The sequence below is a fragment of the Panicum hallii genome, chromosome 1 (genome assembly GCF_002211085.1).
Source record: "Panicum hallii strain FIL2 chromosome 1, PHallii_v3.1, whole genome shotgun sequence".
Taxonomy (NCBI): Eukaryota; Viridiplantae; Streptophyta; class Magnoliopsida; order Poales; family Poaceae; genus Panicum; species Panicum hallii.
In genome coordinates, this window is record NC_038042.1 from 53901416 (window position 1) to 53913611 (window position 12196).

General features: G+C 50.5%; 3 protein-coding genes across 3 annotated transcripts; all 3 read left to right on the forward strand.

Moving 5' to 3' along the window:
* The first annotated feature begins 191 nt into the window (after nt 1-191).
* On the forward strand, nt 192-3705 carry LOC112899123 (short-chain dehydrogenase/reductase family 42E member 1). The gene is made up of 5 exons (XM_025967505.1): nt 192-552; nt 1014-1356; nt 1774-2045; nt 2620-2819; nt 3150-3705. The coding sequence occupies exons 1-5, from the start codon at nt 363-365 to the stop codon at nt 3582-3584; spliced, it is 1440 nt and encodes a 479-aa protein (XP_025823290.1). The 5' UTR covers nt 192-362; the 3' UTR covers nt 3585-3705.
* A 4203-nt stretch (nt 3706-7908) lies between these two features.
* LOC112892554 lies at nt 7909-9097 on the forward strand. The gene has a single exon (XM_025959695.1). The coding sequence runs from the start codon at nt 8139-8141 to the stop codon at nt 8712-8714; it is 576 nt and encodes a 191-aa protein (XP_025815480.1). The 5' UTR covers nt 7909-8138; the 3' UTR covers nt 8715-9097.
* Nucleotides 9098-10061: 964 nt separating this feature from the next.
* On the forward strand, nt 10062-10642 carry LOC112878816 (outer envelope membrane protein 7). Its single transcript, XM_025943044.1, has one exon. It carries the CDS (start codon nt 10164-10166, stop codon nt 10482-10484), a length of 321 nt encoding a protein of 106 aa, XP_025798829.1. The 5' UTR covers nt 10062-10163; the 3' UTR covers nt 10485-10642.
* Nucleotides 10643-12196: the final 1554 nt, after the last annotated feature.

Consider the following 12196-nt stretch of genomic DNA (forward strand, 5'->3'; position numbering starts at 1 on the left):
CGTGTGGCGGCTAACGGGCGCCAACTAATCACTCTGGCCTGAAGACCCCGAACACGTGCTTTTTTTTCCGCTGAATTTTGATGAATAATATGTCTAAATTCGCTGTTAGCGTTGGCCAAAGGAATTCAGAGTTCAGCGTCAACGAACGTGCCGGTCGTGGCGGCGCTTCACTCTTGTCACCCGGTCCGAGGTCTCTGGGCGTGCCCAATTTTTTTCTCCGAAACGGCGTGTCCTCAACAGGTAGTCAGGCATCACGAGTAGCACGAGCGTTACTGCCCAGGTTGTCGTCAGTCGCCGGCGACTTGTGCCCAGCCTTTGTTTTCTCCGGCCACAACCGCAAGCACAGAGAGGGCCCGGAGAAGATGCATCTGAGCGCGAACGAGGGGATCGAGGGCGTGCGGTTTGTGGTGACCGGCGGGCAGGGCTTCGTCGGCGCCGCCCTCTGCCTCGAGCTGCTCCGCCGCGGCGCCCGGGAGGTCCGTTCCCTCGACCTCCGCGCCGCCTCCCCCTGGTCCCAGCAGCTCCTCGACGCCGGCGTCCGCATCATCCAAGGTCACAGTCTTCCCCTCGCCGTCTTCAGTTCAGATCGCTGCATCACCAAATCACCCGCGATTTTACTTTGCTCTCGCTGTGGATGTGCTCTGCGAATGTAGTGGTTGCGGAATTTAGTGTCTCGCGGTTTGCTGGATTGGAAGAGCTTGCTTCACGTGATTTACTGTGTCGTGAGTTACAGAATTGGATTGCTCTTCGAAGCAAGACGCTTGAGAGTGCTATTACTGTGCCCGTACCACTTGATTCATATCTGTGTGTAACTAAGTAGGTAGTGCCTCTTGCATAGTTGTTTCTGGATATAGTTACAGTAGCACTAGCACTATCAATCGTCAGTTCATCAGGTCTTGCCTGCAATCAGTCTCAATTTTTGCTTGCGTTTCCCACATTGTTTTGAGCACTATTGGTGACTAATTTATGGTTTGTGGAATGAATCATCAGTTTCATAGGGCCTTGTTTTGCAGGGGACATTAGAAAGAAGGACGATGTGGGGAGGGCTTTACGCGGAGTGGACTGTGTTTTCCACCTTGCTTCTTATGGCATGTCCGGAAAGGAAATGGTGCAGGCTGGTAGAGCAGATGAGGTTAATATAAACGGGACCTGCAATGTACTTGACGCTTGCCATGAACATTGTGTCAGAAGGCTTGTGTATGTAAGCACGTACAATGTGGTGTTTGGAGGAAAGCCGATTGTCAATGGAAATGAGGCGTCGCCTTATTTTCCAATTGAAGACCATGTTGATGCTTATGGGCGCAGCAAATCAGTTGCTGAACAGTTGGTGCTGAAGAGTAATGGGCGGCCAGCTAAGTAAGTTTTCTTCTCTTCTCCTTTGCTACACTTGAATGCCATGGGCACAAGACAGTAGCTAACTCAGAATAGATATACCCTAGTATACATGCAGCCAAGGTTGTAAAACCGATACCAAATATAAACATGTATATAGAATTGCAGCATTGAAATAATTAATTTATAACAATGGATTCACCATCAAAATACTTCCATGTCATTATATTTTTTATGTCCTTTTGGTGGTGCACAATTGCAAAAAAATTTTGGCACAATGTGTTTATTTTGTTGAAGATCATGTTGGCATCCATAACGACAATTAGAAAGACAGAAATATTTTATGCTATCTTTGCACAATTTCTTATATTGTGGCATCTTCTTTTTAAAACGTTAGTGATGTTATGCAGCCTATCTTACTGATTTGGTGAAATCTTACAGGAGTGATAAAAGTACTCGTCTTTATACATGTGCAATTCGCCCTGCTGCTATATATGGGCCAGGTGAAGAGCGTCATCTTCCGAGAATCCTGTCCCTTGCAAAGTTGGGATTAGCATTCTTCAGGATTGGGGGCCCAGATGTCAAGACAGATTGGGTTTATATAGATAATCTAGTTCTTGCTCTGATATTGGCAAGCATGGGACTTTTAGATGACATTCCTGACAGGAAGGGAACCCCTGTAGCAGCTGGTCAGGCATATTTCATCTGTGATGGTAATTGCTGTTAGCCTTTGTGATGTTATTACTAAATGACACTCATGCAGGTGTCATTTTTTTCTGCCTAGTCATACTGCCAGTTTTTAGTTACTTGAATTTGGAAAATTGCAAGCCTATTCTCAGTAGAGAAGACACCTGTGGTTTGTTGTCTTGAATTTTGCAGTAATGCCATCGCTAGCGATATATTTTCAACTCATATATACATAGATAAAAAAAGTAATTATTTTAGCTACTTTCCTTCTCACTTGTTTTGAACACTGAAAGCTTGAAGTCGAATGCTTTATAGAGACTGTGGACAATTCATATTTTTCCATATTGAGGTATCCCAGGATTACATTGCTTTAATAACAGAATTACTTGCAATACAAGTACACAATGTTCTGAGTTATGTTTACAACTTTACATCCAGTAAATTCTGAACCTTTGAACAAGGCTAGTACTTAGACTTTTCCTCCTTAAGGGAAGTATCCTCTGAAAATTTATTGGCTTGAAATAGCTGTGATGTAGAGCACGGTGATTATGTACGCAATTATACATTTCATTTACTCATTGAGCTATAACTGTTTCACAGGATCACCATGCAACACTTTTGAATTTATCATCAGCCCCCTATTTCGAAGTTTGGGTTATGCAGTTCCTCGAGTGACGCTGGATACGTCTGTCGCCCTTGCCATTTCAAGAATATTTTTATTCATGTCTACGCTGTTCTATCCATGGCTTGATAGCAAATGGATACCTGAGCCTCTAATTCTTCCTGCTGAAGTATATAAGGTCAGCCTCTTTGTCATGTTCAATTTTGTTCTTATCTTTTGTGTTGCCAGTTTACCTAATTCAGGCTATTTGAAATATGAATTTAATGGTCAAATGCAAGTGCAACAGTCATTCCAATTTGATCGTTTATTTTAAAAATCAGTCTTTTTCAAGGGATATATTTTAAAAATCAGTCTTTTTCAAGGGATATCTCTACTGAACTACTCTTGACTATGCCATCAGACTTGCAAAATAATACTTCTATTTGATGTTGGACAAAAGTTAAGATACTAGTCCTAGTGCCAAGGATATGTAAATAGTACATCTGATGTTGCGTGCAAACTGTGGCAGGTTGGTGTTACACACTACTTTTCGTTCTTGAAAGCTAGAAATGAACTCGGCTATGTACCTATGGTGAGCCCTCAGGAAGGCCTGGCTGCAACTATCTCGTATTGGCAGGAGCAGAAGAGAAGGGAACTAGATGGCCCGACTATATTCACTTGGTTAGCTGTTACAATTGGGATGCTGGCTACATTCTCTGCTGCTTGCCTTCCACCCGTCGGCCCGTTGAAATGGGTGCTTGACATCCATTTATTTTTTTTTCGCTCACTGTTGGTGATTCAGCTAGTCTTTGCAGCAGCAGTTGCAGCGCATGTTGGCGAAGCCGTTTATGCCTGGTTCTTGGCGAAAAAGGTCGATCCAAGGAATGCTGCAGGGTGGTTTTGGCAAACCTTTGCTCTAGGGTTCTTTTCTCTGCGGTATCTGCTCAAGAGAGCAAGAGGGTAAATTGTTTCGCATACACGTTGTATTTGTAACTCTGTAACAGTGATTTCCAGCTTCATGCTTGTTATTGAGATGTACCCCAAATGGTTCTTTACTGCTTTTGAAAGTTTCCCATTCTGAGACCCGTGAACCGTGATCCGATTGAGCAGAGCCGCCATAGCCGGCCACTTGTGTAATCGATGTTTGCATGAATGTTCCATGTCATGCTCACAGGTTTGAAACATTTTGGCTTGGTCATCATCCAAACACCATTTCTTTCAAAAATAAAAAATCGTACAAGCTCTTGCAAACCAAATAGCACCTTTTAGCCCTGTTACCAATTTATTAGTTAGGCTTTTGGGAATTGGGATATACAGCAAAATAGAGCCATCCCCTCGCAAAAAAAAGGCCCATTATATCCAGAACGCCACAGGTCTCTCGAGGTGTTCCGGTAAACGCTTGCAACTTCAGGCAGTCGATAGGACCCAACGAGGCGGTGTTTGTAGCTCGCAGATCTATGTTCTTGTCATACTTGAGAGAAAACGTTGCCACTCGAAGCACATAGCGACGTTGTTCGGGCATGGATTCCTTCCAAATGCAACCCCCCCTCCCCCCCCCCGGCGATCGTCGACGGAGAGGCACTGCACGAGGCAGAACCTTGCCCGATCGTCGCCCACGTACACGAGGGTCGCGCCGATGTGCTTCTCCGCAGGGTCGACGCGGAACAGCTTCTCCTTGCTGAGCTTACAGGCCGGGGGCTGCCAGGTGTCGCCGTTGCCGGCCGACAAAACGTCGCAGGCACAGAGGTGGCCGAGGGTGTCCGGGTCGCCGGAGAGCCCTACCGAGGCGTCCAGGTCCCGGTCGAAGTACCCGCGACCTCTGAACGGCAACCCGGCCCCACGCGCCGTGCCGCGTCCACCGGGAGCTCTCTATGTCGAAGGAGAAGGTGGCGTGCTTGATGACGTTGCCCTTCTTCAGGGAGTGCTTCGCCATGGCGCCGAAGACCATGGCCCGTTCGTCGGGGCGCACGGCGTAGGAGACCACATCGTCGTGGTACGACGGCATTGGAAGCGCAGACCACGACCAGTCAAACTTGACCTCCAAGAGTGCGCCATCTAGTGGTGGTGGTGGAGGGGGTTGGAGCATCTCGAAGATACCATTATCCAGGATGAAAAGCTTGCCACCCACCTGCACATAGGCATGGGAGAATGGGTTGGGCTCCGAGTCACGCCGAGGGGCGGAGGTGAGAGCCCGTGTGCGGACATCGTACATTGGGACGGTGCGCCAAGGATTGTGGATTGTCCCCATGAACATGATCTTGGTGCCGAAGGCCGCGAACTGCCCGGAGCACGCGTGCGGCGCCTCGAGGCGGAAGACCACCGGCGGCAGGCACTGCTCGGTCCTGTTGGTTGCGCCGCCGCCGTCTGCTTCGTCGGAATCGAAGCCCGACGACAAGTCTACCTTGCGGATGCTGGAGACGGCTGCTTCGACATCTTTCTTTGTTCTTTCCCCGTAGCTTTGGTTGTCCCCTCAGCTCTTTATTATCTGATGATCCTCTCCGTCCCGTCCTCCCTTGTCCCTTCCTCTTATGGAATTGAAGATCCTGGAGTCCCGCAATTCGTATCTGAACTCAACCAATCCCTGTCGCCTCCAACCCTGCTCCTACGCTGCTAAGATCCAATTCGAGTCTGAATTGAAGAACGAAAGAGCCCGGTATTGTGCGCACCTCCGAGTCCAAGTTTTTCAATTGCAAAAGTAAACCACCATCAGATGAAAAAGACTTGTTCGGGCGGCGCGAGATTGAATGCGGGATGCCCTTCCTGCGGCATGACTAGCTCGCGCTACAAAAGCGCGAGCCATCGCCTGAAGAGAAAACGCCCCTCGATTCGGCCCAACACGGCCCAGAACGGTCCAGCAGCTTCCTCGCGCCCGCGATTCACCGAGACGGGTTCGGGACTTTGGGTTCGGGGTTTATTTCGGGGGTCGGGGTGTGTCCCCCGGCTGTAGAGGAGGTCCTTGGGCGGCGGCCGGTGGAGGCAAATCCGGCGGCGGGAGCTGCCGGATACGGGGCAGGAAGGCGGTGCGGGGGCGAACGGGCGTGGGACGTGGCGGCCGGTCTTCAGGCGATGGTTGATTCAATCATCACCTGAAGCAGATGAGCCTCGCCCGCCCGCCTGCTCTAGTCGGCGGCGGTGGCCTAGCAGACAAACCCTAGTTGGGCCTCCCGTACTCCACATAGTGGGCCCTTTTTAGTGGACTTTGCGTACTGAGCTCGTAGAGGGTGGTCAGGCGCAGCCCACAAAGCCGATGTGCAGCCCATCTGTCGCCGCGCGTCATCACCACCACCTCGCCAGTCGCCAGGGTCCTCTGCCGTCGTCTGCCTGCTTGCCCGTTGCCCTCCGGCGGTGAGGTGCCAGCGGGCGAGGCACCGATCTGTGCCTATGTTGCAATCAAAATATAATGCTTCCTCTTCCACCCATGGCGGATCGAGATGCGGCGGCGGCAGCAGTGATCAGTGATCGGAGCAGGCAGAGCCTGGGAGCGAGGCAGCCAGCCGCCTCTATGATCGCTGTTTCTGACGGGAGCAGGTCTCAGCGTGCAACACATGGCCGAGTTGTTTGTTGTTGCTGCAGCTCCGAACAGTGGTGGCATATGCTTCCTGATGCAATGACGAAATTTTAGCAGGTCTTTTTCTTAGATGAGCTGTAACGTGACAAGTCGTTGTTAGAGCGGAACGCGAGCATTCCCCCAGCAGAAATTTGGTGGCTGTCGCACATCTAGCACCGTATATCCTCTGAAGTCTGAACTGTAAAATAATTGGAAGCCAAAAATACACCTCCTTCCCCGTGCCCATCAGCAAGCAGTACAAGTACATCTGCACTAGTATCTGTTGAGACTTGAGAACTGGAATGCTATGTCAGTATGTCACGGTCTCACAGACTGACGACGGAGCAACCGAGAACGGGGCTAGAATACTGCCACGAAGAACATGAGCTTGAGCTTCAGTTGTGCTCCACCACTCCCCGCTCATCTGCTGGTTCTTCCACCAACCCCCGAACCTACCATGCCGTGCATTCAATAAAAGTGAGTGTCGGCGAGCGGAAGCAACCGAAAAGGGAGGAGAGGAGAATAGGTGAGCGCCGAGTGCTGTGTCAGGCTCCGAGTTGGACTGCTGAACCGCAGCCATGTACATGAGGCCGCACGAACTGACGAGTTGGCACCTGTGAGCTTCTGCATCAGCAATCCTAACCCCGTTCTCTCGACCACCAACAACTCCCACAGCCAATCTTGACAGGAACTCAGTTCTGTAAAGAACAATGCGTGAAACTTGAGCAGGCGGTTTCAGTAGCAGTAGCCGTGGAGTGTAAAAAGCTTGCAAAGTTCAGGTTTTCAGTGTCTGAAACCCTGGATGGCGTTTTTCTTCTGAAGGTAGATTGGCGTGCATTTGCTGAAAAGCTCTACCTTAAAGCCTGGCCTATGATGAGCAGCCGAATCATGACAAAATGTTCCGGTAGGAGGCGGGGGCGGTCGGTCGGACAGACAAGGTCTCAAGGGCCGCCACCGGGCTGCCGTTTGGATGATTGGCTTCTCTTCCTCCCCCCATGTTCGCATGTGAATCCTTTTGGTGCGGCCGCAGGCAGCTACCCCTTTTTAAGTAAACGCTAATCAGACACCCACAGGTCAGCCACATTCCCTCATTCCATCGATGGGGTAATCGTCAGAATATTCAGTTGTTTTATTTTCCTGTAACTGGAATCCTGAAAGGGTTCGGTAGAACTAGACTAGCAATTGCAGAACTGGAGACACTGCGTCTTCAGGAAAGAGAGATAAATTGTCTCGGAACTCCTTGTGGTGGTGCTCAGTGTTCTTTATAAAGAAAAAAAAAGCCTATGCATTTTATTCCATAGAAGGACAGTAACAATTCCAGTTTTCATATTATTACCCTAATGAACAAGGTTTCTTACCACGATAGTCAGACGGCTGCTGTGGGTGGGTTCACATGAGTTGGTGGCATTGGGCCTGGGAGATGCTGAACGAACGGGGTCAGAGCTGGTCGGACAGCACGCCACTTGGTGGACGTCGTAGCCAGTGTCATGCCAGATGGCCTTGTAGAGGCACACACACCGCACCGGCAGCTGCCACCCATCATCTTGCCAACACGGCTCCAGTATATCTGAGCTGCCTGACTTGGAGAGTTGGAGGGAGAGAAAAAAAAATAAGAAAAAAGAAAATCCCCTTAAAAAATGATGTTCTAGTAGCAGAAGTTCACAAAGCTACCGCGAACTTTCAACTGCACACCTCGTTCGTGTCCCCCTCATGCATGAATAAAGCCAGCCTGTCCAGGCGGGGGCGCGCGCGGCTGCTGTGGCTGCGAGACAAACACCGCGCCATCACATACACATACCGCGCCTTCCTCCTCCATCCACCTCCTGTCCACACCAAAAGGAGAAGGGGGAAGAGATCTGGAGAAGAGAGGAGGAGGAGAAGGCCATCGCCCCGTGACGGCTTGAGCTTCTCTGCTCTTTTCTCTCTTCTCTCTCGCTTGCTTTCTTGCTTCGCTTGGCTGAGGCGCCGGCCATGGCCACCATCCTGGAGAACATCCAGAAGACGAGGTTCCTGCCGACCAGGCCGCTCAAGGACGAGCTGCCCACCTTCCAGGGCGGCCTCGGCGGCGGCGGCGGCGGGGGCAAGGAGAGCCACCTCATGGGCCTGAGGAAGCGGCTCTCCTCCTTCTCCGGCAAGATCCAGCCCATCTCCTCCGCGTCGGCCGAGTGGGCGTTCCGGCGCTCCAAGTCGGCGCCGTCGCTCGGCGCCGCATTCGCGGCCAGCGGCGGCTCCCTGAGGCAGTGGTGGGAGTGGGGCGTCGGCTGGCTGCTGTCCAAGAAGCCCGGCTTCGCGGGGGACCTCGAGATGAACGAGGAGGAGGTCGCCGCGCTCGGCCGCCAGAGCCGGGGCAGCTTGGGCCACATCCTCTACAAGATGCGCGCCAGCGTCCGGCGCCTCGTCATGTCTGCGCACTCGCTCCCTACCACGCAGAAGCAGTCGCTGCCGTCGGCGGCGGCGCCGCACAGCGTCCAGTGCAAGCCGGCGGCGGCGTTCGCCTACGCGCAGAGGCAGAGCTTCCACCACAACGGCCACGCCATGGCGCACTAGGGAGCGTCGCCGGCTGCGGACGGCCGCCGCGACCGGTCTCCATGAGATCCAAACGGGGATGAGGAGAGGCCGGAGAAGAAGAAGAAGAAGAAGAAGAAGAAGATTCAGGTTCCAGGTGCGTGAGATCGATGGTGAAGATGTCGCGATACGAATATAAGTGGAAAAAATTAGCCCGGTGATTGATGAATGATTCAAGTGAAATGTAGCGTTGCCGTTCCGTTCTGTGTAGATCTAGTGCCCCCTGTAGATGTGAATTTGTATGCTTCGTTCTTTACATTCTTTTTGGGTTCGCTGGAGATTGTAAATGTAAAATGTATGGTTGATCCTGTATTGCCTTTTTGCCCCCCCGCGGTAAATAAAACTAGTGCAAAATCGTGCTCCTCTGCTCTTGAGAAGATGGCCTCCAGAGTTTCAGCTCAGATCGGACACGTCCTTTCAGTGGGCTGGGTGGCTACCAACCAACCTTGTAACCTTATTACATTCTTGCCATCTATCGGTGTCGGTGCACGCGTTTGCTGGAACCTGGAAGCTAATGCCTAATGGTCAATGCAGCTCGAAAACAGCTGGAAAAGAAGTTTCGAAGAATGGTTGCCAGTGCAAATACCAACAATTCAGTTTGACGCCTGAATTCATCAACGCATAGTCGTAGCAAAACACTCGTCGTAGCAAGGGTTGGCATGGCCTTCGATTCCGCTCCAGATTCGTTTCTAGAACGACGCATAGTCGCATACCATTCCCTTGTGCGTTGTGAGTAGGAGGAAGCAGAAGAGAAGGTGAAGTGTCGCATGTGAACAGGTAGACGGTCAATTCTGTCACCTACGACAACGAGCCGGATGGGCCCTCCAGGTTGTGCAGTGTGCACCACGAGAAAATGGGAAATGAGTGGCGCCCATGAGAATAAATTCGGCGGCCGGCGGCGCGGTCCAACGGAACGCGTAACCCAATCTTGCCACCGACGCTTTCTTATCGGGCCAGGCCACCAATTCCTAAAATCTTCGCGGCCTTTGCTAAATCCGGCCCATCAACTTTACCCCAAAGCGACGGGCGGCCTCTCTCTTCCACACGCGGACGTCACCTCGCAACAACCCAGGCAAGCCCATGGGCACAACCGCACACCAGGCGGCAATCAGGGAGCGGCCGCCCACCGCAGCCCGCCGTCCACCACAATCCAGGGCCACGGCTCACGAGCCACACGCCTGACGCCTCCCCTCCGGCTTGTCCTCTTCCTCGGGCTTTCCCCTTTCCTTTTCGTGCAGTACAGCGCGAGCCAAAAAGCTTTCCCCTCCCCTCCGTCGGCTTGCCCCTGCCGCCACCCCCGCTCGCGCACAACACCCACCCCCCCCCCCCCCCCCAAAAACCCCGAGCGCGGCCAACAAACACCCATCACACAGCGCACGCGCGTCACGCCACCGCCCCACCACATCCTTCACCAGCGGCCCGCGAGCACCCATGGCGAAGGGAGGAGGAGCGCGCGAGGGCGGCGCCCTGAAGACGGCGGTGATCGTCGCCGGGGGGCTCGCGCTCGCGTGGGTCACCATGGAGACCGCGTTCAGGCCCTTCCTCGACCGCCTCCGCGGCGCCGTCTCCCGCAACACCGACCCCGCCCGCGACCCCGACCAGGAGGAGGCCCCCGCCGCGGCCGAGGCAGAGGAGGAGAAGACGCCCGCGCCGCCGGCCCCAGCCGTAGTGGAGGAGAAGGTCGAGGAGAAGGTGGCCGAGCTGGAGGAGAAGGCGGAGGAGGCCACCGCCGCCGCCGACAAGGCCGAGTGAAGGGGATGCGCCCCTGTCCGGTTACCCTTCTGAATATGCTGTTGCCTGTTGGTTCTGTGAATCTGTTCTGTGATCTGGGAGCTTGTCGTCGTCATGGATGATGCAAAGTTTGAACCATATAATTTCAGCACCTGCATCTCAGTAATCGTTTCTGTTTACCGGTGTGGCTGCATTAGTTTTTGGCCTTTTGCTACCATTTAGTACATGTTGATGGCTTGATGTGATGTTGCTTGTCTGTGTGAACGCTGACTGCTTGCTGCATCAGGTTTATTCGTGCTAGTGTAAGATGATTGCGTGCTGTTACTACTTTTTTAATTTTTCTGATCTGGTATGTCCATTTAGTGGGAAAATGCTAGAGGTTTATTATTTTTGCATCATCATTTATTTGCACTACTACTTTTTCCAAGTGAAGAAGTTCCTGGAAGCTTATGTTTTCTCACTAGTACTTTGTTGCTCTTTAACTTTGTTTCTATGCTTTGTTCTTTTTATGATGTCTCGTGGTGCAAATTGTAACAATTAAGTTCTGATATCTGCATCCACATATAGTACTATCAGCTCACCTATGTGATTGGTGGTTATATTAGTGTTTACATGTTATTGATTTGATCCTTTATAATCCATGTTATTGATTCTTAGGCTTACCTCTTTCCTTGCAAGTTCACCTCTGAGGGTAGAAGGATGTATCACTAATGTGCATAAGGTGATGGAGCGGTGAATTTCCATGTAGATTGCTAACAGCGTAGTGTTTACATGTGAAATTACAGCGTGAGTAATGCCAGATAACTTTAGCATGTTTGGACTGCAGTTTCATGCACAGGGCATAATATGTTAGCTGCACTAGCATGTATGGAACTAAAATTACTGAAGTACAATTTGTGGATAACTAGTGACAGAAGGCATAATGTACTTTTTACTTATATCACTATATGTGCCGGGGTAAAGCTGTTGTTCTATTAGGATGCAGAACAGGCGATATTAAAGTTTGAAATGGAAATTAGCTTATTATAGTAAGCTTATATTTTGTCACCATGAACTTCCTGTGCTCCATTAATACATTTGATTGTGTCGGATATGGCATCCTAAGACTATTGAGCCATTGCATGATCATTTTAATATCCGTTTCTTGCATTCTTACGTTATAAGATTATAGCTTCATGCATAGCGCATAGTTCATCAATAGCATATTTGGAAGCATAATTTCTGTGGCCCTACATTTTTATAAAGTTGTGACCTTTCTGCTTTTTACAGAAGTTATCGGTGTTAGTACAAAGGAGCAGATTGTACATGCATCCAAGCAATAGACAGTATATGCTAGATATTATATTTTGAAATTGAAGTGGCATTATTTTAGTAAACTAATAATTGATCTCCTTAGTTATTGCTGCAATTCAATTAGTTGTGTTGGATTTGACGTCACAAACAGGTAAGGCTATGCTACTAACATGATTGAGTCATAAGCTTCGAGCTTCATGCACTGTGCATGGTCAATGGCTCTAAAGGATTGAACAACTCTATTGCTCAGTTTTTACCGAAGTTGTAATCTTTCCTCAATTGGATGCTAAACAATCTTGAAAGCAAAGTATTTGTGTTAAACCAAGTAATGGTTCTCAATGTTATTACTTGATTAAGCACGGAGATTAAGATTCGACTCGGTACAGAGGTTCGGTACCAAATGTAGTTAGTTCATATCATTTGCTATGCTAGTATGCGGT